The following is a 25,280-nucleotide window of genomic DNA, read 5'->3' as shown; positions in this document are numbered from 1 at the left end:
AGAGACCCTGAAGCTCACCATGCCACAAAACTATGGTTCTACAGAAAGCATCAAAGTCACCACCAGCCCTAAGAATACACTGATTTGTCCCTTCCTGACTTCACTTGACCACACTGTCAATGCTCCAATTTTTCTAAGTACAGGAAGTTCTGAAAGGATCTCAAAGACTACATGTTTGTTACATAGGGAACAGAAGAATAGTAGCTGTATTCTGATTCCTCTGAACAACAGCGCAAGAGGAAAGTCCAAGCAGCAAGTAGTTGAAGATCACATTAAAGGAAAGCACCCAAGCACCCAGGGGAAAAAATGGCACCACAGAAACAAGTTCAGAGTCTTAAGGCCTAGAGTTTGTTTCTCAAACTTTAATATGAATGAATAGGAATCATCTGAGGATCTTGTTAAAATACAGATTCTAATCCAGTAGGTTTGAGGTGAGGCCTGAGATACTGCATTTCTACCAAGCTCCCATGTGATATAGATACTGCTGGTCCAGGACCACACTGGAGGAAAGGCTTTATCACATCTTTACAAAGTAGTCAGAACAACAAAATTACACAAAGCTTTTACAGAGCAGAAACAAAGGAAAGACTACTGTGAATGAGAAGAGTCATTTAAACCTTCATCTTCAGCCTTTATCCTCTCTCTCAGTATCTACACCCAAGTTTTCAACTGTCTGCTTGACACCTATACTGGGAAGTGTCATGGGAACCTCAAACTCCACATATTGTAACTTTCTATCTTAAACCTGCTTCTTTCTCTAAAATGCACTACTTTAATCAACGGTACCACCATCTCTCCAGCAAACCCAAAGTGAAATCTTAAGATCACTTTGATTTTTCTCTTTTCATTCCCAGTGACCATATCCCAAACCAGTTCAGGCCTTTATCATCCTCGCCCTCAACTTAAGCGATTTTGGGTCAGTGATTTTAAACTTTTTAGTGTCTAAGACTCCTGTGAGAATCTTCTGAAAGGCATGGCTCTTCTCCTCAGAAAAGGCACATTTGTACAGAATTTTACATATGATTTCAGGGGGTTCATGAACAACCCCCCAAATGCATCCACAGATTCTGTATTAAAAACTCTTACCCTCTAGAATGAATGCTCAGAAAGCTCACTTCATGTACAGCACTGACAGCCCTGGCCTGGCCAGGCCTGATACAGACAGAGGCAGTAGTAGATTGGCAGCATCTTTTCAACCTGTGCCCCACAGACAAACCTAGAGTCCAGTTTGCAGTAATCTCCCTACCTCATCTGTAGGCTTTTCTACACTCATCTCCTACTTCTTCTGCCTCCAGCTTTACCTCAGTAATTAGTGTGCAGTTATTTACACTTTTTCGATCTTTCTTTTTCTTGTCTGTCTGTCTGTGAAGTCACTACCCTCACCCAGTAGCATCCGCTGTAGTTCCTTCCGCTCCTGCTCCTCCCGCTCGCGTGACAGCTGAGAGCTGGTTTTCTTATTCTGCAACATGTTCTCGATGTTCTTTCCCATTTCCTCAAAGTCACTGTCTTCAGCTGAGCTGCTGTCTGTGTCAGTTGATAAGACTTCGGTTGATGACAAAACCCTAAAAAGAAAAACAACACTAAATTGAAAGGAGGGAAAACACAAAAGTGGAGAAAGAGCTGAAGAAATACAGCTTTAGGTTAGGTGAGAATAGGAAATTAGAAAATCAACCTTAAAAGAGGAATATTCACTCTATGTCTTTTGACTGGAGCATTTAGTCCATTAATATTTACAGTAATTAATGATAGATGTATGTTTATTGCCATTTTGAACTTATCTTTGTAGTTGAATTGGTATTTCCTCTTTGAGAAAAAAATATGACAATGAATATATATATGTTCATGTATAACTGAAAAATTGTGCTCTACACTGGAATTTGACACAACATTGTAAAATGATTATAAATCAATAAAAATGTTTAAGAAAAAGGAATATTCAAAATCCACTAAGACACTGGGCCCTGAACGGAAAAGCTTTTACAAGGTTTTCCTGTAAATCTAGTCAACAAGGCAAAGTCAAAATAGGAAATAGTATAGCAATTCTTTCAGAATTCCTGGAAAAAGCATGAGAAACAAATCAGCACACCGGTCATTTTTAATAGGCCATTACCATCCTCTCACCACTAAACCTTCAAAAAAAAAAATCCCTACTGTCCCCTATCACCACTGTAATGGCTGCCAGGCCCAAGTAGGCTACAGAAGTTGCCATGGAACCTAGCACTTCTTGCCATTCAAAACCTTTGCCAAGTTGCTTTGAAGTGAATCGGTACTCTAGCAGTATTATGAACAGATACCTGACCACCTAGTCACATTATCAGGTGACCTTCTCTTCACTGTGAAATAGTGTCTGGGACCCCCCACCCCTTTCCAGCTTGGATTTTCTGCAGCACTCAAACAACACACTTGTTCTGCAGGTCAAAGATGCGCTGACATTCCTCTTTGTAACGCTCTTGATGCTCAGCCACAGAAAACCTCGATCCACGGGCAAATTTACTCATGGGCCCCTCTCCAGAGCGGGCCTGTTCTGTTGACATTGTGCGTACTACATCAATCACTTCCCAGCGGGACAACTTTTTAATCTACAAGAGAGACACACACACATATACACAAATCATTCAAGGATTTCAAAGGATAAACCAGGGCACACGGTTAGAAAGCTAGACCAAAAAAACAAAACAAAAAAATCCCCCAAACCAAAACACCCAGAAAGCTTTAGGAAAGCTAACACCTGAAAAAGTATCTAAGATCCAGTCTACCATAACCTATACTACACAATTCTCCAGACAGTTCCTAACACCTACCTGACTCCAAGCTTTTCCCTCTCTTTGTACAAAGTCCCTAGAAACCTGTAAGTTTTCCTCTTCCACACCCACCTCTTCCTCAGGAACACCAAATTTACGTAGAAGCTGCTTGGCATTTTTCAGTGAAAGGCGACGGAGGTCTGCATCTGTTCCTGTCACTGTCTTCTTCACTGGCTGAGGCTCTTTATCATCCTACCTCAAACACAAAACAAAACAGGAAAGAATCCTAGTAAGTTGAACTCCTTAAGTAGGCATTTAAGTCATCCTGTCAACTGCTTTCCAGATCCCCACCCATTCATCTCCACTCCTTAACCTCTAGTTCTTCCTCCCTTGATTTTTCACCTTCTCAAAATTCAGACAGTCTCACCTTCTGCTGTGTTGGTTTATTTGGAATCTTCACATAGGAGAATCCTTCACCACACCCTGTGGGATCTGCCACCCCAGTCACCTCCAGGAGACACTTGCCCTTCATGGCAGCAATGAAGGCCCTTGTGGTGTTCCAAGGAGCAGTGCGAACCTGAGGCATAGACAAAAATTTTCTAAGGATGGTGGGAAACATTTGCTCTATGTCTCACTATACTTAAAAGGTAGTGATAATTACAAAATGTCCAACTTGACGCTTTCTTAAACTGTCCACAAAAATCAATAGTTACATAAAGCTGCCCAATACTCAGTCTGCTGTTCTTTCCTATGGTACTTAAATTATGATAATAGAGGTCAAGATCTCAGTCGGTGTAAGAAGGAATTTTGGCCCCATATCCTTTGGGTTTCACTGAGAGTTCTCAAAGATGGTGTTGCCCCCACCCTCATGATGCTCAAGAGTTAAGTTAGATTGATGATCGCATTTGCTTGTCCAATTGCTCAAATGCCTTCTTTAGAATGACCTAGGTAGTCCCACAATTAGATGATAAGCATGCTTTACAAAGCACTGGTCCTAATCCCAGTAGCAATAAACCAAAGTATATCTTACCTCTGCCACTGATTTGGTCTAAAAGGCCTGTCCCCTCCTGGACCCTGAATAGTGTTCACAGACTCCATAAAACAATCAGGCAATTAAGACAGAGGAAATGTGCTTGTCCAAACAGACCAGTCAAGAGTATACATGATTAGCTAGAGAGTGGTCAATTTCCTATTCAAGATTCAATCTTGAAGGCCTTTCAACGGACTCTTTAATTTTGGAAATTCTTAGATATCCACTCATTGTTCATTCCAACCTCAAAAGAACAGTACAATGATGCTTTTTTTTACTCACTCTTTCTCACCTCATTTACAACTGTTCACTTATTTACCAAATATTTACTGAATACCTACCACATGCTAGGCACTACTTTCTCAAGGACCTTATGTTAGTGAGGGAGAGAAAAATAACCAACCAAATTCAGTACTGTATGACCAGTGCCACAACAGGAAAGTAAAGAGTGCTATATGTACATAAAGAAGGAAAGAATGGTGATCCAGTCTGAACAGAGGGTAGGAGCAACGGCAAGAGTCAAACGGTAGAGGAGTGGAGAGAAAATATTCTAGGCAGAGGGAACAGAGATGCAAAATCCTAGATGGCAACAAAAAGAAATTTAAGGAACTGAATGAACTTCAGTATGTCTGGAACTTAAGAGTATAAGATGGACAGTGACAGACAAAAGGAGGTTAGAGTTACATTACAAGACCAAAATCATGTAGAGTCTCATAAATCATGTTGAGGACTTCTTCCTAAAAGCAATGAGAACCCAAAGGAAGCCTTTGGGCAAGAGAGTGGTATGATCAAATTTTTGTTTTACATTTTTGCTTTAAAAGGTTACTTAACTTTTTGATAAATGGTGCTAGAATAACTGGACATTCACATGCCAAAAAATGAACCTTAATCTACACCTTGTACCCTAAATAAAAATTAACTCAAAACAGATCTAAACATAAGTTCTATAACAATAAAACCTTTAAAAGAAAACATATGAGAAAAACCTTTGTGACCCTGAGGTAGATAAAAATTTCTTAGATATAACACCAAAACTATAAGCAACAGAGAAGATTTTTATAAGTTGGATTTGCTGCTCTTCATAAGATGCTGTTAAGACAAAAGACAAGTCACAGATTGGGAGAAAATCTTTGTAAATCACATACCTGATAAAGGACTCAGACCTAAAATACATAAAGAACTCTCAAAATTCAGTAAGAAAATAAGCAACTATTTAAAAATAAAAATGGGCAAAAGAAATAAACAGACCCTCAACCAAAGAAGATAACTGGATGATAAATAAGCACATAAGAAGATGCTCCACACCTTTAGCAGGGAAATGCAAAATAAAACCACAATAACAGACCACTTCACACTCACTATAGGTGGGCCATAATAATAATAATAATAATAATAATAATAATAATAATAATAATTGGAAAATAACAAGTGCTGACAAGGATGTGGAAAACAGGAACCCTCATACACTGCTGGTAGGAATGCAAATGATGCAGCCACTGTGGAAAAGTCTGGCAGTTACTCCAAAAATAAAGAGTTCCCATACAACCCAGCACTTCCACTTCTAGGTGTTTACTCAAGAAAAAAAGGAAATGTATGTCCATACAAAGATTTATACATGGATTTTCACAGTAGCTTTATTCATAATAAGCCAATAACTGGGAACAACCAAAACGTCCTTTAATAGGTGATAAAACAAACTGTGGTACATCCATACTATGGAATTATTATGCAGCAATAAAAAGAACAAGCTATCAATATGCACAACCACCTGGATGAATCCCAACATAATTACAGAGTGAAGAACACAGATGAGAGAACACATACTTTCAACAAATGATGCTGGGAAAAAAAGAATATCCACATACAGAAAAATGAAGTTGGACCTTTACTTTACACCATACACAAAAATTAATTCAAAATGGATCAAAGACTGAAACATAAGAACTAAAAATATAAAACTCTTAGAAGGAAAAACAGAGGGGAAGCTTCACAACAGTGGATTTGGCAATGATTTCTTGGATATGGAATGAAAAGCACAGGTGATGGAAGCAAAATTAGATAAACTGGACTACATCAAAACATAAAACTCTGCATCAAAGGACACAAAAGAGCAAATGGCAACCAACGGAATGGGAGAAAGTATTTGCACAGTATATCTGAAAAGCTGTTAACATCCAGAATATAAAAAGAACTCCTATAACTCAACCACAAAAAAAAACAAAACAATCCAATTCAAAAACAGGCAAAGGGCTTGAACAGACATTTCTCAAAATATGACATACAAATGGCCAACGTGCACATGAAAAGATACTAATCATAAAGGAAATGCAAATCAAAACCATACTGAGATACCACCTCATACCCATTAAGATGGCTACTATCAAAAAATAATAAATAACAAAGCTGGCAAAAGTGTGGGGAAACTGGACTGCGACCAGTGTGGAGCGTGTGGGCCCAGACACTGCCCACCAGTCCTGCTCTGCTCTCTGTGCATAAATTCACAAACATGAATGGATGACAACAGAAACCGGTGTTGGAACAGTGGGAATCAGTAACTTTGCACAGGGAGCTTTGGGAGATGTTGTTTACTGCAGTCAGCCTGAAGCTGCTTTTAGCAAAAGAAACTACTTGCAACAATGTTACTAGAAGAAAATACCCCTTAACTTCCTAACCACTTCGGATAAACATTATGCATCTTTCTCACTGATGATTTTTAGGCTAGGCTCCAGTTATAATATTCAGAATTCCCGAAATTATCTGTGGTAAAACTAGTTATAAAAAGTATGCAATTCACATTGTAAAATGACTATAACTCAATAAAAAATGTAAAAAGAAAAAGTATGCAATTCAAGCATAATGTTGTTATCTTAAGCCTTAGGTAATATTTTAACTTGGTTACATCCATCCCTGGATTTGGGTCAAAATACTTAATGATCTTCCCATTGGAAATAACTGACAGTAGAGTAAAGTTCTGGTTAGTTGTACAGTGTCAGATGAAGAACAATACTATCTTAATTTTGCAATATACTGTGTTTGCTGGTACTATTTTTATACAGTGAAGCGATAGCCTCACAGGAAAATAAGAAACAGTTTAATAAAAAAAAATTCAACTTCTTAATTTGAAAAAAAAGTGTGGGGAAATTGGAACTCATATACACCATTAATAAAAATGTAAAACAGTGCACCTGCTTTGGAAAACAGTATGGAGGCTAAATAGAACTACCATATGATCCAGTAATCCCACTTCAGGGTATATATGCCAAAGAATTGAAGGAAGGCTCTTGAAGAGATATTTGCACACTCATGTTCATAGCCAGCACTATTCACAATAGCCAAGAGGTAGAAACAATGTCAATGGCCATCAACGAATAAATGGACAACCAAAATAATATTCTGTGCTATGTATATGTATATACCCCAGAATATTACTCAGTCCTAAAAAGGAAGGCAATTCTGACACAAGCTACAACATGAATGAACCTTGAGAATATCATGCCAGATGAAATAAATTAGTCACATAAAAACAATACTGCATGATTCCACTTAGGTGAAGTACCTAGGGCAGTAAAATTCATCGGGACATAAAGTATAATGGTGGTTGCCAGAGGTTGGGGGAGGGAGAAATGGGGAATTACTGCTTAATGGGTAATAGAGTTTCAGTTTTGCAAGACAAAGAGTTCTAGGGATTGGTTGTGCAACAATGTGAAGGTACTTAACACTACTGACTATATAAACTTAAAGATTAAGCTGGTAAATTTTATGTTATATGTATTTTACCACAATTTTAGAAAAAAGAAACAGTATATGTAATTATATTATACTATGTATCTAAAATTCTAAAAACTGCAAACTAATCTATAGCGACAGAAAGCAGATCAGTGGTTGTCAGGGGAGAGGGAGGGTGGACAGAAGGAAGGAGACAGGAAAAAGGGATTTCAAAGGGGCACAAAGAAACTTGTTGGGGTGACAGGTACACTATCATGTCACAATAATTTCACAGGTATAAACAGACATCAAAACATACCAAATAGTACACTTTTAATGATGTGCCATTTGTTTTATGTCAATCATCTCAATAGAGATTTTTTTTTTTCAAAAAAAGGATAAATGGGATGTACTAATAACGATTAGCATAAAGCCTTACCTCATCATCAATCTTCATCTGGAAATCTTCCTCATTTTCCTCTTCTGGAGCAAAAAAGGACTTCTCACCATAGCCAGCATCCTGGAAGGGGACAAATCCACATATAAATCAATCAATAAATTGGAAAGCACAAGTTTCACTGAATACCAAGTACAGAACATCAAAGCACATTTTGCATAGAGAATAAATTCTGTTAAGTCTTAGGTATATCTATCACCATTCTGCATCCTTAGGCTGATATATGTGGCGTTAAGGCCCATAAAGAAGCCGAATAGAGATGCTCATTAACTCAGTGGTACAGAGTTGTGCTATCCCATCCCAGCTAGATCTTTCCTATTTTTGCCTGATAAGGATATAGTGCTTCTCTAAACAACACGCCCAGCTCTCTACCTGGAAGGCTGTGGAAAACAACTGAGAAGTACTTTCCCTGCTTACACACATGTCTTGTAAAGAACAGAAATTAAACTCATCATCTGAATGAATGAGCCACCATTTTCAAAGCAAGATAATATACCCTAAGTCCCTCATTAAGCCTTCCCACTGGTATTGAGCGACACTGTGGCTTACCCTAGAGCTGATATACAGAGTACCTCACGCCGTTTGAATTATTAAATAATTGGTAATGATCTAGTAACCATCATTTCTATGCCAGTGAGAATAGTCTTCACCCTCATCTCCCTGAAAAGACCCACAGGCACAGGCAGTGCCTAAGAGGAAGGTGTTCACCTTCAGTCGCTGCTCTGCAGCTATCATGCTATAATAAGCACAGCACTGCTCTGGAGACACCATAGCTCTGATCTCCTCTTCAGTTGGTAAACGAAAATCAGACTTCAGCACCCACCAGTTTGAGTCCATGCCTAGAAAAGATAGAGAGAATGAGACCGTTCTGAATGCCAAAGCCCTTTCACTGACAGCATCAGGGATAGCAAACCAAGATTAAAGCAGGCAATGTTCTAGACGGTACCAGGCCTAGCTAGCCACAGTTAGGCTGACTGTCCAGTCTAGAAAATCCCTGCTGCTGGATTTCTTACATCTCATATAAGACATCCAACAGTCATACTGAATTTCCTGACAGACAACATTAAATAGCAATCAGAGCCTCCGTAATTAGAAGATTTTTACCTCCTTTTGATGACTACAATTTTTTTTCTATCAGTTGTATGCTTATCCTTTAACTGGAAGCCCTAATTCTTTCCTGGAAAGACGCAGAGAGCACAAATAATCAGTCACAATTGATGACCTGTGCGTTTGAAGTCAGCGCAGAGCTTTAGCCTCTTCCGGATGCTGCTCTCTGAGTGGGAAGGAAAGGCTTTTTTTATATCTTCCATTCGGATCCGCCGAGGCCGATCTTTACTCTTCCAGAACAGGCGGTAAATAAAAACCTGCCCAACAAACCAAATTTTTATTTGGCAAAATTAGGATAAAGGCCCTTACCAGGGCCCCTTCCCCTGCTAAGTCCCTATGTGTTTTCATCTTCCCTGATGTGCCCCGAAATCCACATATCCTTTTATGTACATCCAGATGCCCTCCCTATCCTCTCCTTCTTACCTGGAGAAAGTCTCGGATATGTGTATTGGCCCTTTTGGAGTTGGGCCCAGGAACTTCAAACAAGGGGCACTGCTGGCCAACCACAAAAATATCCACTAATTCTCGAATATAGTAACCTTGTCTGGTGCGAATGATAAGGAAGTCAGTTTCTGGCATCTTATGAAGATAAATTGGGGCACGAAAAAGGTTGTTCTCAAATGCCTAACAAAAATAAAAACACCGAAGTTATATACAGAGAAGCCCTTAGAAATGTAGTCTAAGGAAGGAATAAGGAAGGGAAACCAAGCTAGTTTGTTCTCTATCCCCATTATGCCATCTAAGGTCTATCGAGTAATATAAACAAATTGTAATACAGAACATCAAATGGGATTAGATAATTTTTCACCCACTGGCTACCTTTAAGAGTTGGTAGTGGGGAATCTACTGGATTTGGATTCTAATGATATTAACTCTGCTACTCACTGTATGATATCACATAAATTATTTAATATTTATGAGCTTAATTCTCCTTATCTACAAAATGAGATACTTAAAATGCCTATACCTCACAGGATTGCTATTAAGGTTACATGTGAAAATCACTTTATAGACTAACAAGTACTATATATTATTACCCTAGACCCCAGCATAGCCCTGGACATAATATGTGAGATCAAAGCATTTGTTAAATTAATTTAAAAAAAAACAATGAATTAGAAAGTGTGCTAAAGAAGACAGACTAAACATGCAGGACAAAAACATTTGAGCTTGTTTAACATGTTGATTGCCACATCACCCAAATCTGGGTGACAGTTTCCTCAGGGCCCCTGTCACCCAGATATGGGTGACCCTTTCCTTCATCCAATTATGTAGAATTTATTCCGAATTTACTCCGTGCAGAATAATGACATCTTAAGAAGAAATAAAACTGTAAAGAGGTTGAAAATTGGAATCAAGAAAAGAAATTTTTTTAAAACAGTTCCAATTATACTGGAAATACAAGCAGATTAATTATAAGCACGTATATTGCTAGTGTGTCACACTGCTGTGAAGTGTGAATCTAGGCCCTGCAGGAAACAGACCTGATCCACAGTGGGCAATCAACATGTTAAGTAGTAGCCAGGTGGAGATCAACTGTCACAAGAACCTGTGATTCTAAGGAAAGACCTCTCGAAAAATCTGAAAAGTAGACAGAAAGAGGGAAGACCTTCAGTACATAGGTGGGGAAAGAAAATTCTAAATGTGAAAAAGAGTTACAGGGGAAGATGAAAAAGGGTCACTAACAGACAGACTACAGATGTAGCCATGAAAGAACGGGATAGATTGGCAGAAAATCTCAACAGAAAGTTGCAGAGAAAGGGATGTCAGGAACAGTATAAAGGCAATACTCAAAACCTGGTGGGAAATGGACTAGAGATGCAAAAGATAAAGAAAAAAAAGTGATTTGTGAATGCTTTAGGAGAATAAGCAATAGAAATAACAGAATAAACAAGGTACAAGAGCAGGTAAAATGGTTAAGATTGCCAAGAGAAATGGCAGTGGGGGGGAAACAAGGCAGGAGAGTGCTAAGGATTTCTTCATATCATTTGTAAATCTCTCTACTTTCCCATGACAAAATATGTAGAAGCTAGGTTACCAGAGGGCATCTCTACACCCATCAGAACAAAGAGGGGGAAAAAACATTTCACTATGGCTGGGGACGGTAAATGGCCCAGTTCAGGTGTGGTTCAATACTCAAAATGACCATAACTAATATAATCAAAACACACCAATTTTACACATACAAATTAAACATTCATAAATTTTTAATTCTCATACATTATTAATTCCAGGTTGACTTTCCTATGCCACCCAGATGTTTCTGGACTTCTTACCACTGCATATTTTCAAAAACAATTTCAAATTCAGCTTATTGAATAACATAATTAGGAACCAGTTTTAATAAAAGATGCAAAGAAAGTTTTGGATTAAAATCATACTGCTCTTTCCCACTGTTGATGTACAAATAACATCTCAATCGACTAGAATCAGTCCTTTCTGGGCTGACTAGCTCCTCATCTGTCAATTTCCTTAAGAAACAGTTACATCAGGAAAGAATTCCTCACCTGCAGTAACTGGCCAGGATGGAGAGAGCCAAGGAAAGGAGATGTATGGCAGTAAACAGTCTCTCCATATTTACAATCTGGGGCTCCGGGATCCTTTCCTGGTTTCTGTAAGGAATGCAACAGACCCAGTTACTATCACAGAATATAATCACTAAGTTCACATAAAATATCCCATGAACATAGCATTCTACTTATACTACTAACTGCAACAAAGATACCATTCCTTTCTCCCAATAAATATACAGTATAAAAAAGACGAAATACATGTTCACAGATGATCGCTGGACATTTAACTATAGTTATATTAAAAACAAAGATTTTCTGAGCAGAGACTCACCCGCTTATAATAGTTTTTTATCTTGGTTGCCATGCCAACCTGCATCATTAATGGTCCATTTTCCTCACTATATTCTGCAAGAATAAGATCTCCATCTTTGCCTGTGAGGTCCTGAGGTGTACGCATAAAAAACATCTCTCCACCACCTGAAGCTTGCCTCTCTTGTTCTCTCATCTGCCGAGAACAAAGAGAATACAGTGCAGCTACTGACAGAACAGTAATTATACACAATTGATGTTGTTCACTCAGACATCAAAAACTTTTACTTGTCTTTTTTTTTCAATTCATTGCAAAATTTTTCAAACATATAGTAAAAACAAAACCACGAACACTTATTATCCCACCACCTAGCTATAATTGTTTATATTTTGCCATATTTGTTTTATGTATAACTATCTCTCGGTAGATCTGGCTGAAAGCCATTTTTGAAAGTTGCAATTATCATAACACTTCACCATATTTTCACGTGCATCTCCTAAGAATAAGGACATTTTCCTAAATAACCACAGTAACATTCTATCACATCTAAGAAAATAAATAATTCCCTAATATTATCTAGTATCCAGTCCACTTCTCTCCATTTGTACTCCCAATGTCTTTACAGCTGTCGGGTTTTTTTCCCCCTCACCAACATTCAAATCATACCTTAGCCTTCTTCTTGATGTGCTTTAGCAAGGGCTGGACTGAGTGGGGACCTGGCTGAGACAGTGCCCCAAAAGAGTACTTCTTTAGAGGTGGGCGATGGAACTGCCGGAGTTTGATGGGCCCCATGTGGGTGGGAAAGAAGGGCTGCCGTAATTCCACAGCAGGAATTGAGTGCTAAGACAGAAATACAAGGGGTCATATTAAACTCCAGCCTAGGCAAGATTTACCCATATCCTCCACCAGAACAAATCAGTGGTTCTCATCCAGCACAGAAAAAAATGCAACTTTTACCTGGATAATATTTCCTCCAAAGGTGCCTCGAAGACCTTGTTGCTTAGGGTAGTAATATTCATCATTGGAGAGATTCCATGGGTCTTTCACTTCTGGCTGAGACATGTTCTAATGATAGGTAATCAAATAAACCTTAGTTAGACTACCCTTCTCCATTACCTTTCTTTGTTCTTCCAAACACCAAGTCCCTTTTCCCCTCACAGACCTGCTGTGGCTCCTCCTTGATGACTCCTGTTTTCCCTAAGAGAATTCGACTCTTCTTCAGGGATGATTCCTTCTTACTCTCTTTGGAGGGGGAGTTAGAAGTAGCCTCTTCTTTCTCATCAGGAATTTCTGAGGATGAAACAAAAGTCACCCTGGAGTTGTTATCCCTGAAGAATCACCTTTCCTATGGATACCTTTGCAGTTCCTAACCAGATTTCTCATCCCTCCCCAGACCACTTCTAGCCCATGATTAACTCCAACCAAACCCACTACACTCCAGACACCTCTAAGGTACATTCCCACATTTGAGTTTTCCCTAAACAATACACAACTACTAGAGACTTTGCTGTCTCAAACTGCTATCTAGAAGCACCTACTCTTGAACTTCCCAGCCTTTCTGATTTTCTTCTGCCCCCTGACATTAGCAGTAAGATGTCAATTACAGAGAAGGAACACCGGCCCCGCCAGTACCATACCCAAAATGAGGTTCTCATCATTGGGATCAAGTGTCAAAACAGGAGGCTCCAAGAGCCGCGGCATGGCCTGAGCATCCCAAATGATATTGTCTTCCCAGCGTCCATATACCAGCTCCTCATTGTCAATGGGAAAAATGGAGTACCAAGGCTTGTCATCATCCAGGGTTGCTACAAAACCTAGTCAAAACATGAGGAAACAGTAACAAAACATTTATGCCCCCTTCTATCTAGCAAAGGGAAAAGGAGTAAATATTAGTACTTACTTATGTTGCTACTTAGGAACACAGTGGATACAGTGTATTTCTCACTTTTAAAAGATGTTACAGACAAAATATTCATTGCAGTATTTTAAAAAAGTCAAAATTTCAATGGCCAAATGTTTAATAAGGGGCTGATTAAATAAATTATGACACTAAATGATATAAAAATATGCTAACAATAAACTCTAGTAGTAAAATATATTAAAAATACAATAATTACTGGTAAATTATGAAAACATTCATGTAAGACTACTATGTAACCAATAAAGTGCTTAAATAGAATGGAAGGAAGAAGAAACAAAATCTCTTGGATATTTGGTTGTCTTGACCTCTGAATTATAAAAGTAATCCAGAGTAATTCAAGAAAATTTGGAAAATACAGAAAAGGTATAAAAAGAAGAAAACTGAAGCTGCTGTGACCTTACAAGCCAGAAAGAACCACTGTGAACCCCATAAAAGTATAGCTCCTTTTTATAGTAAGCTTTCTGTTTATACAGCGTGCTTTTTTTTTCATTTACCCAATCAGGGTAATGAAATATGCCACCTCGTATCTGTTTTTTCCCCATTTAAAATGAGTTTCTCATGCCATTAAATGTTTTTTATGAAGAACTTTAAATGACAGAATATTATGTTAAGTGAAAAGCACAACATATAAAACTGTATCTATAGGAATGAGCTCAACTACAGACACACAAAAGACAAGAAAACTCAAAGCAAAATATACCACAAAGTTAATAATAATAATAATCCTACACAGTAGGATTACCAGTGATTTTTGACACTATATTTTTAAAGTTTTCTACATTAAGCATATCAGATCTTTTGCGTATGTGCATGTGTATTTAAGGAGGGAAAAAGCAAATTCAGAATGATAGTGACAAAGGGCCTTTGGAAACAAAAGTAGACTATAAAGATAAAAGCGTTGTTCAGAAAGATGTTTAACTTCAAAGTAGTTTCCACATTTTTCTAATGAGAAATCAGAGTCCATTCTAGCTCATTAACAGTGTAAAAAAATCATTATGGACTAGAATCGGGGCTCAGATCCAAAACACCTCACTGTCCCTCAGCAGCAGCAAAAATTGCAGCTCAGCCCACTTAAGATGACTGAGATGAAGGACAGTGTGTTGGACACAGCGGGCAGAGATGCATACCTTGCTGAACATTGTAAGCCATGGCATTCCTAGTCATGCTGGAAGGAAGCCAGCCCGCCAGGCTTGCACGCTGAGGTTTTGTTCCTTTGTGTTTGACATCCTCCCCATCCCAGATGATATCATCCTCCCAGTGCAGCTGTGTCACCATCAGGAAGTTTTCATCAGCCAGAAGATCAGTGCCATTGCTTTCCTCAAGTTTCCTGCAGTCCTGTAGAAGTAGGGGAGGTACAACAAATCCCTGAATGGTCGCTCATCAAAGTTCCCACTCCGAATTTCACATCAGATACATCAAATGTGGTCCCTGACTTGAGAGAAGAACCTGATAATGAAGGAATATCTGCTTCTTCCCACTCCTAGTCTGGCGCAGCACTCATTTCACAAACAGAATCCTTGCAACGAGGCTCAGTTGCCAGGGTGACAGACCATACCAGGCAAAAGGTTTAGACACACCAGAACCTCCCACGAAAGCAAACCTACCCAATCTCTCTTCAATTGAAAATTACAGCTAAATAAAATGGATAGGGCCCTGGGCTCACTGATGTGTTTATTACATGCCAGTGTTGCTTACCTCCACCATCCTACACTTTATCACAGGTTCATGATCCATCTTTCTCAGTTTGAAGCCATAGTCAAACCCACTGCCATCTTCAGGGACACCCAGCATATCATACCACAGTTGGGCAGGCCCATAACGCCATTCAGCCACTCTTGGTTTGGTGTCTGTCACTTTATCTATATCTCCAGTTGACTGGGAAAACTTGGACTCCACGGGAGCCATCATTGTGATCTGTAACAGAATAAAGTAGAAGGGGAGGAGGATATCCTGATTCCAGATGCTCTAAGGCTATAGGGAGTTAACCAGCAGCAGGGGAACTTAGAGCAGCCACGAGGATGATTCTTGAACAGGACTACAGTTAGAACATCAACAACAGAGGTATATCATGGCACACCCTACCTAGCGCTCAACTTTCCTATTCACCATCTGCCTGCCTCCAATACTTTTCCAATACCACAGGGAAGGGACAGCCACTGGGACTAAAATCATGATTACTCAACCATAAGCAGCACAGGATGCTGCCTGCTAAGGTATTCTTTTCAATTTAGACATAAGCTAGGGAGAACACATTTGTTCCCCTCGTAGGTCTTAATTCCAGGTCTCTATTTTGCCTACTTCATCATCAGAGAGACACTGTTCTGGAGGCGGTGGCGGAGCATAGTCGTAGTTCCACAGAGACTTCTGGCTGACTTCTGACTCTACTGAGCACTCCATCTCCTGGGTCTGCTCTTCCTGTATCAGCTCACGGTGCTTCTTCTTCCTCTTTCTCCGAGCGCTCCGCCAAACAGATGGGACATTCTTCCCCGGTCCAAAAAGACGTAGGAAGCGTAGCACCTAGAACACAGAATATGTCTTCCTATCTGACACTGAGTTTCTAAGTAAGTCAGAGACTCAACATCAGACAGGAAGACAGCAGTATCTGGGTCTGGAAACTCCCTTGAGGAGTCTATTCAACTGTGAGAGAGGGACCAAGAGGTGCTGAACACAGATTTATAACATCTACCAAGAAGGTCAATCATTCCTTAATAATTTGGACTAGTTCTTTTAAGACAGCAAGAACAATTTCTAATGAGAACTATATAAATCACATATACTCTCAATGCATAAAACTTAAAAAAAAGACCCAATACAATGTCACTGAATAAGGAAACCTTTAGATTTTATCCATTCTATATTCAACATCTTAACAACACAACTCAGTGTTTAGAAGATGGCAGTGGTTTGCAACGTAGGCATTCCCCATAGAAAGAAAGTACCTTCCCGGGACGAAATTCTGGGAAAAGTTCCGTGACACTCGGCAATAGCTTGGTGGCATCATGCTGCATAATCCCAGCCAGTGGTAGGGTCAGCTTTCCATCCTCAGATTCTGCCTGTGTTGCTTCCTGAGGTCCCATCTCAGATTCTGAGTCAGAGGAACTACTGAAGTCCACTTTCTCTGAGGCCAAAGAGGAAGGGGCAATGATGGAGGGCAAGATGATGCCTTCTCCATCCTCAGACACTGCAACAAGGAAGAGAAACCCCTTTGGCATGTAACTGTGAGCATATTTCCTCAAATTCAGCCAACACCCACTGTAGGCTCAGTGGCAGGGGATACAGTTCCAAGCACCCAGATTACTAGTATGTAACCCAGAAAACTCGTTCCAACTCATTATCTCCCACCATCCCCAAACTCACCTTGTACCTGGTACCCTGGGGTTGTGATGAGAGAAAACAAACACTATTACTAAATTTACTACTTTCTGTAAGTATTTCAGGTTAAAGTAACGTGACCAATAGAAAAATTACATAACACTTTTATACCAGTCAGGCCTTATCATGTCTGATTCAGGGACCCATAAACTGGAGAATTTTTTTTAAGCCCACAGGGTAACAAATCAAATTATTTAGCCTAAAATAAGATTTATGCCATAAAGTTATCAAATGCTGTTTAATCTGCAGACTGAAAAGGAAATGAGTCAAAACTCTAATAGGAGGCACTGAAGTTGACATAAGCCTCAAAATACAGGAGATCAAAGACACTGCTCTTCCTCAATTTTCTAGCCTCGGACCAGGTTACTTACTACTGCTGCAAAGGAATAAGTGAGATGATCATTAAGGACCCTTCCTTTGAAATCTCTGAATCTGACAGTTGGCTCTAAATGACTTATATATACTCGAGGGTGCCTTCCCATTTAATCATTTCTTTTTTAAAGAGTCATCTGAACAGGTAGTTTCCAAATACCAGTATGCATATCAGTTGTATCAGAAATTATTTGGGGGAATTCTCTGAAATTCCTGGGCTCTACCCTAGATCTTCTGAATCAGATTCTCCAGGGGTGAGAGCCAGAAATCTATATTTAACTACACTGATCTAAACTACTTTTTCTTCAGCGCAGGTTAAAATACTGCTGCTAAACATTTTACAAGTAAAATTTCCCTTTCATACTGAAATTTGAAAATTGTATGAATCACTTCTAGAAGCTGTATCCTTTCCCAGCAGCTTAATTTTAACAGCCCCCTACGTGCATGGAACTTGCTCCTTAGACAAAAGTAGACAGTCACTACTTACCACCAGTCATAGCATCCTGGTCCTTATCCTTCTTCATTGGTCCTGGAGGTGGAGGTGGAGGAGGCATCAACTTGCAATCAATGTCTTCACAGTCAGCATCATAGTCATCCTCATCATAATCTAATAAAACCAAGAAAGTGATCTCCTCAATATCTAGAACGTCACATGACAGCCTTAAGTTCCCTTGTCACTCAAGAACTTAAAGCACCACATGAAGAACTATGCAGATCCCCTTAAGAACACACAGGAGAGGCAGCTTCTGCCTTCAGAAGGAGATGACATCGTTATCACCAAATGCTGTAACATGTGTATATGTCATGCAGGAATTTAGGGAGCTCCAAAGAACTGTTTAAAACCTTTGCTCCTTCTGATCAAATCCTGTTTCTTTATTTTCACCCTGCTTAATCTCATAATTGAATTTAACATTCTCCTTTTCTGTCAGTTTCAAGACTAGACTTTCTCTCTTCTCACCTCCCAAGTACTTTACACATCGTTTCTGTCTACCTTCTGCACTCTGTTATTCCTTTCACTACCCTTTAACCACTGGCATCACTTAGTACTTCGTCCTGAACACTCTGCTTTTATTCCTCTACACTCTCCATTCCCTTTCTCAAGAATCACCCTCACCCAGACTACACTCCAGTCTGCAGTCTTGCCCTGACTTAGCACCTCTACAACTGCACTGCACATTCTGCTGCCTAAAGAATCTTTCCATTCAGATATTCAACAACTGCATTTCATATCACACTTAAAGACCCTTCACCTCTTTTAAATTTCCTTTTGTTACTATCAATACCACCTCCATCCTTATTTTCACAGCTTATGAGCTTATGACTCGTCTCCATCATCAATCCCTTACCCCAACACATCTTTTCCAATCAGTCACTAACAGTAGTCATTATAACAACTTCCATTTATTGACCTCCCATTATGTGCCAGGTATATTTAGCTATTTTATCTATAATCCTCCCAATAATACTGCAAAGTAGGAATTATTCTGATACAAAAGTGAAGTGACTTACTCAGGGCCATACAGGTTTTGTTTTTGTTTTTGTTTTTTTTTTTGGTGGGGAAGGTAATTAGGTTTATTTAATTTGTTTTAATGGAAGTACTGGGGATTGAACCCAGGACCTCATGCATGCTAAGCACACACTCTATCACTGAGCTACATCCTCCCCACCTAGGGCCATACAGTTTTAAGTGCCAAAGTCAGAATGCAAGCCCAGTTTAACAACAAAGACTGTACTCTTTCTAACACAGTTCCTCACTCACCAAATCCTACCGATGTTTTATCAGCAATTCTCAAGTCTGACCCTGCCTATCATTTCCCGTAACTGTCATCCTATTCCATACTTTGATAACTCGACATCTAGACCACAAGAACAGTCTCCAAGTTAAGTCTCCCCCTTTACCCATTTTCTAATCAAAACCCCAAAGCAACAAGTATCACTTTTCATTTTCATTTAGGAAAGAAAGGCAACTAACATTTACAGATCATCTACCAAGACACTGTTCTATGTAGGTGCTTTCATACCATGGGATAATGACTTAAATTCCTACTAAAATCCTATTAATGAGGTAGGTATTGGTACATTTATTTCAGATAAGAAAACTGAGAGATTATTATAAATGAGAAATTCAAGCCTCGAAGACTAAGCAACTTTCCCAGGGTTAAACTAAATATGGAGTTGGGATTTGAACCTATGACATTCTGACTCCAAAGTCCATTTTCTTTTCATTATATCACCCTGCCTCTTACTCAACAATCTACATTGGTTTACGATTCTTCATGGCATCAAGCCCCAAGTAATGCATACATAAAGGTGTTGTTAAATTGCGCTATGGTCAGTTCTTGCTATTTGGCAGTATGTTTCCACTCCTTTCAAGGAGACCTGCTGTCCAATGCCCCCTGCATGGCTTGCTTATTTCTATCTCCAAACCTTTACCCAAGCTATGTTTCTAAACTAAAATGCCCTCATGTTTCCTCTCCATCAAACCTTATCTTTCAAAATTCTGCTCAAAATTCACCTCTAAGAAGCCTTTTCTAATGACCTCCATCCACTTCTAATTATTCCAAAGAAGCGCCCTTATAAATCAAGCTGTGTGAAGGGGCCAATGCCAGGGAAAGAGGAAGCTAAGAGTGTAGATGAAGGCACCCTCAGAGGACAAAAGAACTTGGAAATGAGCATCCCAGAGTATTGAGACACGATCAAATACAGCATCCTCCCTTTCCAGGAGGTCAGCTCACAAAACGCAACTAGGAAACCCCCATCCATCCTCTTCCTCACTAACCCTAGCCAAGACAACAAATCCAAACCTGAAAATTACAACATCCCCTGAAAATCAGAGCTGCTACCACCTCCCTCTCAGCCTAAGTCAGGGTGCTTAAACTAATAATGCTAGTTGATTTAGCTAGTCTGGCAGTCCCTCAAAACTAAATATTAACACCATATACAGATATATGAGCTGGTAGCTGGTTTGTCTTCTTATTATGAATAATTACGTTTTGCATTCTTTTACCTCACCTTCTCCAAATGATAACAATATCCCTGAAAGTAAGGCCTGTATCTTCTATTTTTCTAGGTTACTTCTTACGTATGTGCTGCAGTTAATTCTCTTTATATAAGCACCCAAATCCATTAACCGGCTCTGAAGAAACTAAGTCAAGTATTTACTAAAGTTTCATATACATCTCTCAGCAGCCTGAATCGTAATTCAAAGAGATGGACAATGAAAAAACACTGAACAACTTCATACAAAAGTCCAAAGCAGTGAAAGGTAATACAAGTCAGTGGAAAGAACGATCTATGACCCGTAAGTCTAGGTTCCAGTTCACAGAACTGAACACTCAAACTCAGAAAATGGATTATATTATCTTTGTACTATACTTTCAGTTTATAGCATATAACAGGCACTCAACCAATGTCTAATAAACTGAAATGTTGAATTAGTCAAGGTCTGTCACTATCTAACTATAGAAGTTTTGATAAAGTTTCACATTTTGTTAAAAGTTCTCTGAAGTTCAAGTTTTCTGTACCTATGATGAGGTTAAGAATAATCATGAAGACGCCTTCCAGCCCTGACGTTCTGATTCTATAATGCAGCACCTTATACCAGTGGGAAAACCTACGTTGTGAGCAAGCATTAAGTGCATTGTGTCAGCATATAGGTAGAGAGTGACTAACAAAAATTGAGCCAATAAACACATGTGCTCGTTTATATATGGCGTTGTATACTTAATCCTTCTTGAACTACCAATTCCTCAAGGGCAAAGACAGAGTTTAAATAGAATCTAAAACAGTACTTTGGTAGGGGGAGGGTATAGCTCAGTGGTAGAGTGTGTGCTTTGCACGCACGACGACCTGGGTTCAATCCCCAGTACCTCTACTGAAATAAATAAATAGTGAACCTCATAGGTACTCAAATACCAGATGATGAGGAGGAAAGCATTATTATTCTTACTTGGCATTCACCAGGAATGTGGGACTGACCAATCTGAGGAATAAAAGCCTGAGTATAGTAACACTGCTCCAGAACACAAAAGAGGATAGTAGCTACTTGGAACTGAGCTGACAAAAGGAAGAGAAGCAAAGACATGAAGAACAGGAATGACAGAAAGCCTGTATAGAAACAAACTGGACTACACAGCAAGGAAATGTACTGGAGTGCTCTTATTGATGGCACCAAATAATCACCTGAGTGGCAAAGGGGCTGCAAGCTCCCCATTGTCTGCTGATATCTTCGGCTTTCATCTTCTGCTACCTCATTGATGTCTGAATAGTCCACAGCATCTTCTGTACTCCTGATCCATCCTATAAATAAAACGGGGGGGGGGTAAATCTCAACAAAGAGCAAGCAACTCTCACTCCCTTAGATAATTCCCCTTGAAAAGTACACGTACAGTAAGTGGCTAGCCCCCTCCCCCACTTTACTCCCCATGACCCAGACTTCACCTTCATCATTTACCAGGGCACCATCAGTCCCAGTCAATTCTTCATTTGCCGTGAGTTCAGTGATCAGGCTGCCCAGACCCAAAGCCCCCAAGCCTGCCAAGTGCTTCTTACACTCCTGAAAAAGGGACAGCACCAGACTCAAAGACAAGAACTAAACTTAAGTTTCCCACACCACAAGGCTTATCTCCCAGACACACGACAAATCTATAAAATTCATATGAAAAATGACCTGGCAGTGTGCTAAAAGGAGCAGCACGTTGATCAGATCTTTATTAACATGTCCTGCCCAACTTCATCATCACCCTTTAAAGTAATGTAAAAAAGATTATTCAAGGAACCACCAAGACTAAATGAATGGAGCAGCAGTTCCCTGAATAGACTACAGCAACTGAGGTTATTCGAATTTAAAAAGGCAAGACAAAAACTTTTTTTCTATCTTTTGCGTGTGTTGCAGGAGAGGAAGAATATGGGTCAGTATTTCCTCCTTGAGAAAATGAATTTAAGTGAAAATAGGTGAGTTTCGGTTGGACACAGGAAACAATTTCATGAATGTCAGTGAACAGTAGGAAAACTATGTAAGAAGTGCTTTGGGACCAGAAGGGGGTCTGTCCTGGATGGTTTGAACGTTGACTGTTCTAAGAACTGGGGCCTGAATCACACTATTTGTTGCAGGTCCAGTCCTCTTGTTCTAGAGCCACCGTTAGTCAGCGATGTCACAAACGCAGCCAGTTTCAAGAATCTCCAAGGTTCTCACAGTAACGGTTTCAAAGCTATTTTTCCTATGGCCTGGTCAGGAAAAAGTATCTCCAAAGGCACTCGTATCAGCGCCCCTGACCTACTGGGGCTTGCCTATGGTTTGCCTCTCTTCTCCCCACCCTCACCCAGAACTGAGCCCCCTCACTCTATGTTACTGCACAATCTACTCGCTTCTCTTATCCTCTTGTCTTTCGTTAAGTGCGCCCTCTCACTGAGGGAGGGCCACATCGCCCTCTAGTCTCGTTTCCTGAACACCCTCAACTCTCCTCACTTCACCTATTCTGAGCCGATCCACCCCCCAGCCTTATCCCCACGCCCACTCCCTCACGTCGTCCAAGACGCTTTCCCCCTCCAGCTGCCCGGCCCCATTGATGTTGCCGAAAAGGAAACCGGTTAACGAAAATGGGCCGCCTCCAGCGGAATCTTCATCACTGTCCGTGTCTGACATGATGGCGGCGTCGGTGCCGGTAACGGCTTCGGGGAGCAGCAAATTGCGGCCTAGTGCCACAGACCGGAAATAAAAACATGAGTCGCACAAAAGTGACTTACAGAGTTCTTTGACCCCACCCGCCCATACCGGAAGCGGAATGAAGGAAAAAAAGAACCGGAAAAACCGCCCGTCCTACGAGAAGGGAGAATTGGTGTCACTACTTTACTAGCGGCTATTGATTGGATTATACGCGATCAGGAGGCGGGAGACGTGAAAGGCGGTTGGTCAAAGAAAATGTTCGGTCCCGCCCCCGTCTACTTATCTGCGTACGCCCTTTATCAGCGCACCGGATACGAGTGACCGCTCTCCGTCCAATCGGGAGTTGCTACCTCGGTCACGTGACCTGCGTCCCGGTAACAGCAAGTCACCGCGCCGCAGTACGCGGAGTAAGGATAAGAACCCGTCTTTTTCGTCTGTGCTGTCTGATCCTGTACTGCTTCTTCCCAAAGAGAAACTGTTCGTGAATTGCACCGTGCCAAAGGTACCTTTGCAAGTTAGTTGTTTTGAACTGAAATTTCCCCCAGAAATGGGTGCCCCCCCCCGTTTTCTTTGGGAAGTGTGAAAATAAAAAACGAGTAAAGTGAATAGCCGACCTTTCACCTACATTCATAGTTTTAACATTGTTTTTCCTGAACCATTTGAAAGTGGATTACAGATACTGCGATTCTTCACCCCGAAAAATATTTTTTCCTACATAACCACAATACCATTATCACATGTTTAAAACTTAACGTTAATTCAGTATCCTTTAACAAATAGTCCATATTTAAATTTCCTCAATTGGCTTAATTGAAACCTTTTACATTTCTGTCTGGGATCCACTGCGAGTTTATGCATTGTATTTGCTTTTCTCTCTTTAGACTGAATCCGGGATCCACCAACCTTTTTTCTTTGTGTTTCACCACACATTTTTTTAAGAATCCAGGCAAGTTTTCTTGAAAATATTCCATATTCTGAATTCGTCTAATTTTTTCTTCAAAGTGATTCAGGTTTATTATCTTACTCGCCATCAGAAGACACAATGTCAGGTTGTCCAAATATTGGTGATGCGAAATTTGATCACTTCGAAAAAGTGGTGTCCACTTCTCCATGGCAATGGCACATTTTTCTTTTTGTAGTTAGTAAGTACTCTGTGGGGTGATACTTCGAATTGTGGGAATATTCCGTTCCCCATCACCCCTAATCCAATAGTTTTAGCACCAATTGATGATCCTTGCCTGAATCCGTTATATTGGGAAATTGCAAAAGGGTGATTTTTCTAATTCTTTAATTCCTTGTAAAAAAGAAAAAGAAAAAAATTCCTTCTACATTTATTAACTGCACTTACTCAGTAAAGAACTTTCCCTTTTCTTACCTCCTTTCTTGCATTTTTATTTTCATGTGTTAATAATCCAACACCATCATTATCCTTTTTGATGCTCAAACTGTCCCAAATTTGTCCAATGGGAATCACATCACTCTGGCTCCTGTGTTCTTTTGACATGACCCCATTTGTCTCAGAACTTCCTCGCTTTTTGGCACAAGATGTTCCAGGCTTACTCTATGCATTCCCTGTCTGGGACCCGATATAAGCCATTTCTCCAAGGAGCCCTGGTTCCTTTTAGTGGGGAAGGGTGCTTAGAAACTGGGGCATCATTGCTTATAGGCCCTTTCAGTGGAGAGAGCTAAAAAAATTTAATGAATAATGAGTTTATACTAGTACCTTCAAAATCTAACCCAGAGGGTTCTCCTTTGTCTTTCCCCATTTCATATGTGTGTCTTGTTTCTCTTACAATGAAAACTTTGATTCCCAACACCAATATATTTACTCTTTTCAGAAGTACAAGACCAATACCACTACCAACAATAAACCTAAATTCAGAAGTTCTTTGCACTTATCTGTCCTTAGAATATGTATCCTGTTCAACAATATATGGTGTCCTGTGTTTAAAAATTATTTGAATCATATTTTTTCCTCTGGAATTGTCTCCTTTTTTATTCAACTTTGGGACAAAAATTTTTACAAAATTTTTATTTTTAAAATATGTGAACTTCCATATCGTTCAGTCAAAACTATATAAAAAGCA

At 39.7% G+C, this 25,280-nt stretch overlaps 1 protein-coding gene and 1 non-coding gene across 7 annotated transcripts in view; one reads left to right on the top strand and one right to left on the bottom strand.

Annotated features, from left to right (window-relative positions):
* Positions 1 to 23,236, bottom strand: part of TAF1 (TATA-box binding protein associated factor 1) — a 64,149-nt gene extending 40,913 nt beyond the window's left edge. For 3 of the 6 annotated variants that reach the window (XM_031675237.2, XM_015250694.3, XM_031675238.2), the window contains exons 1-22: positions 23,053 to 23,236; positions 21,969 to 22,083; positions 21,711 to 21,827; positions 18,016 to 18,135; positions 16,724 to 16,965; positions 16,083 to 16,301; positions 15,480 to 15,698; positions 14,912 to 15,119; positions 13,501 to 13,677; positions 13,026 to 13,153; positions 12,821 to 12,928; positions 12,530 to 12,703; positions 11,885 to 12,058; positions 11,548 to 11,652; positions 9,464 to 9,664; positions 9,156 to 9,297; positions 8,642 to 8,772; positions 7,916 to 7,996; positions 3,169 to 3,318; positions 2,874 to 2,993; positions 2,404 to 2,579; positions 1,384 to 1,562 (exon numbers count right to left, since the gene is read on the bottom strand). In XM_031675237.2, the coding sequence (XP_031531097.1) occupies positions 1,384 to 1,562; positions 2,404 to 2,579; positions 2,874 to 2,993; positions 3,169 to 3,318; positions 7,916 to 7,996; positions 8,642 to 8,772; positions 9,156 to 9,297; positions 9,464 to 9,664; positions 11,548 to 11,652; positions 11,885 to 12,058; positions 12,530 to 12,703; positions 12,821 to 12,928; positions 13,026 to 13,153; positions 13,501 to 13,677; positions 14,912 to 15,119; positions 15,480 to 15,698; positions 16,083 to 16,301; positions 16,724 to 16,965; positions 18,016 to 18,135; positions 21,711 to 21,827; positions 21,969 to 22,083; positions 23,053 to 23,172 (3,406 nt within the window). In that variant the 5' untranslated portion in view covers positions 23,173 to 23,236. The other 3 variants (XM_031675239.2, XM_006217644.4, XM_072956856.1) reach the window with 2 other exon arrangements.
* On the top strand, positions 21,330 to 21,402 carry TRNAA-UGC (transfer RNA alanine (anticodon UGC)). The gene has a single exon. It is a non-coding gene; the product is annotated as a tRNA-Ala (tRNA).
* Positions 23,237 to 25,280: the final 2,044 nt, after the last annotated feature.

This window comes from Vicugna pacos, chromosome X (assembly GCF_048564905.1).
Source record: "Vicugna pacos chromosome X, VicPac4, whole genome shotgun sequence".
Classification (NCBI taxonomy): domain Eukaryota; kingdom Metazoa; phylum Chordata; class Mammalia; order Artiodactyla; family Camelidae; genus Vicugna; species Vicugna pacos.
Note: the sequence above shows the minus strand (reverse complement) of the source record. Positions and strands in the feature narration are given on the sequence as shown.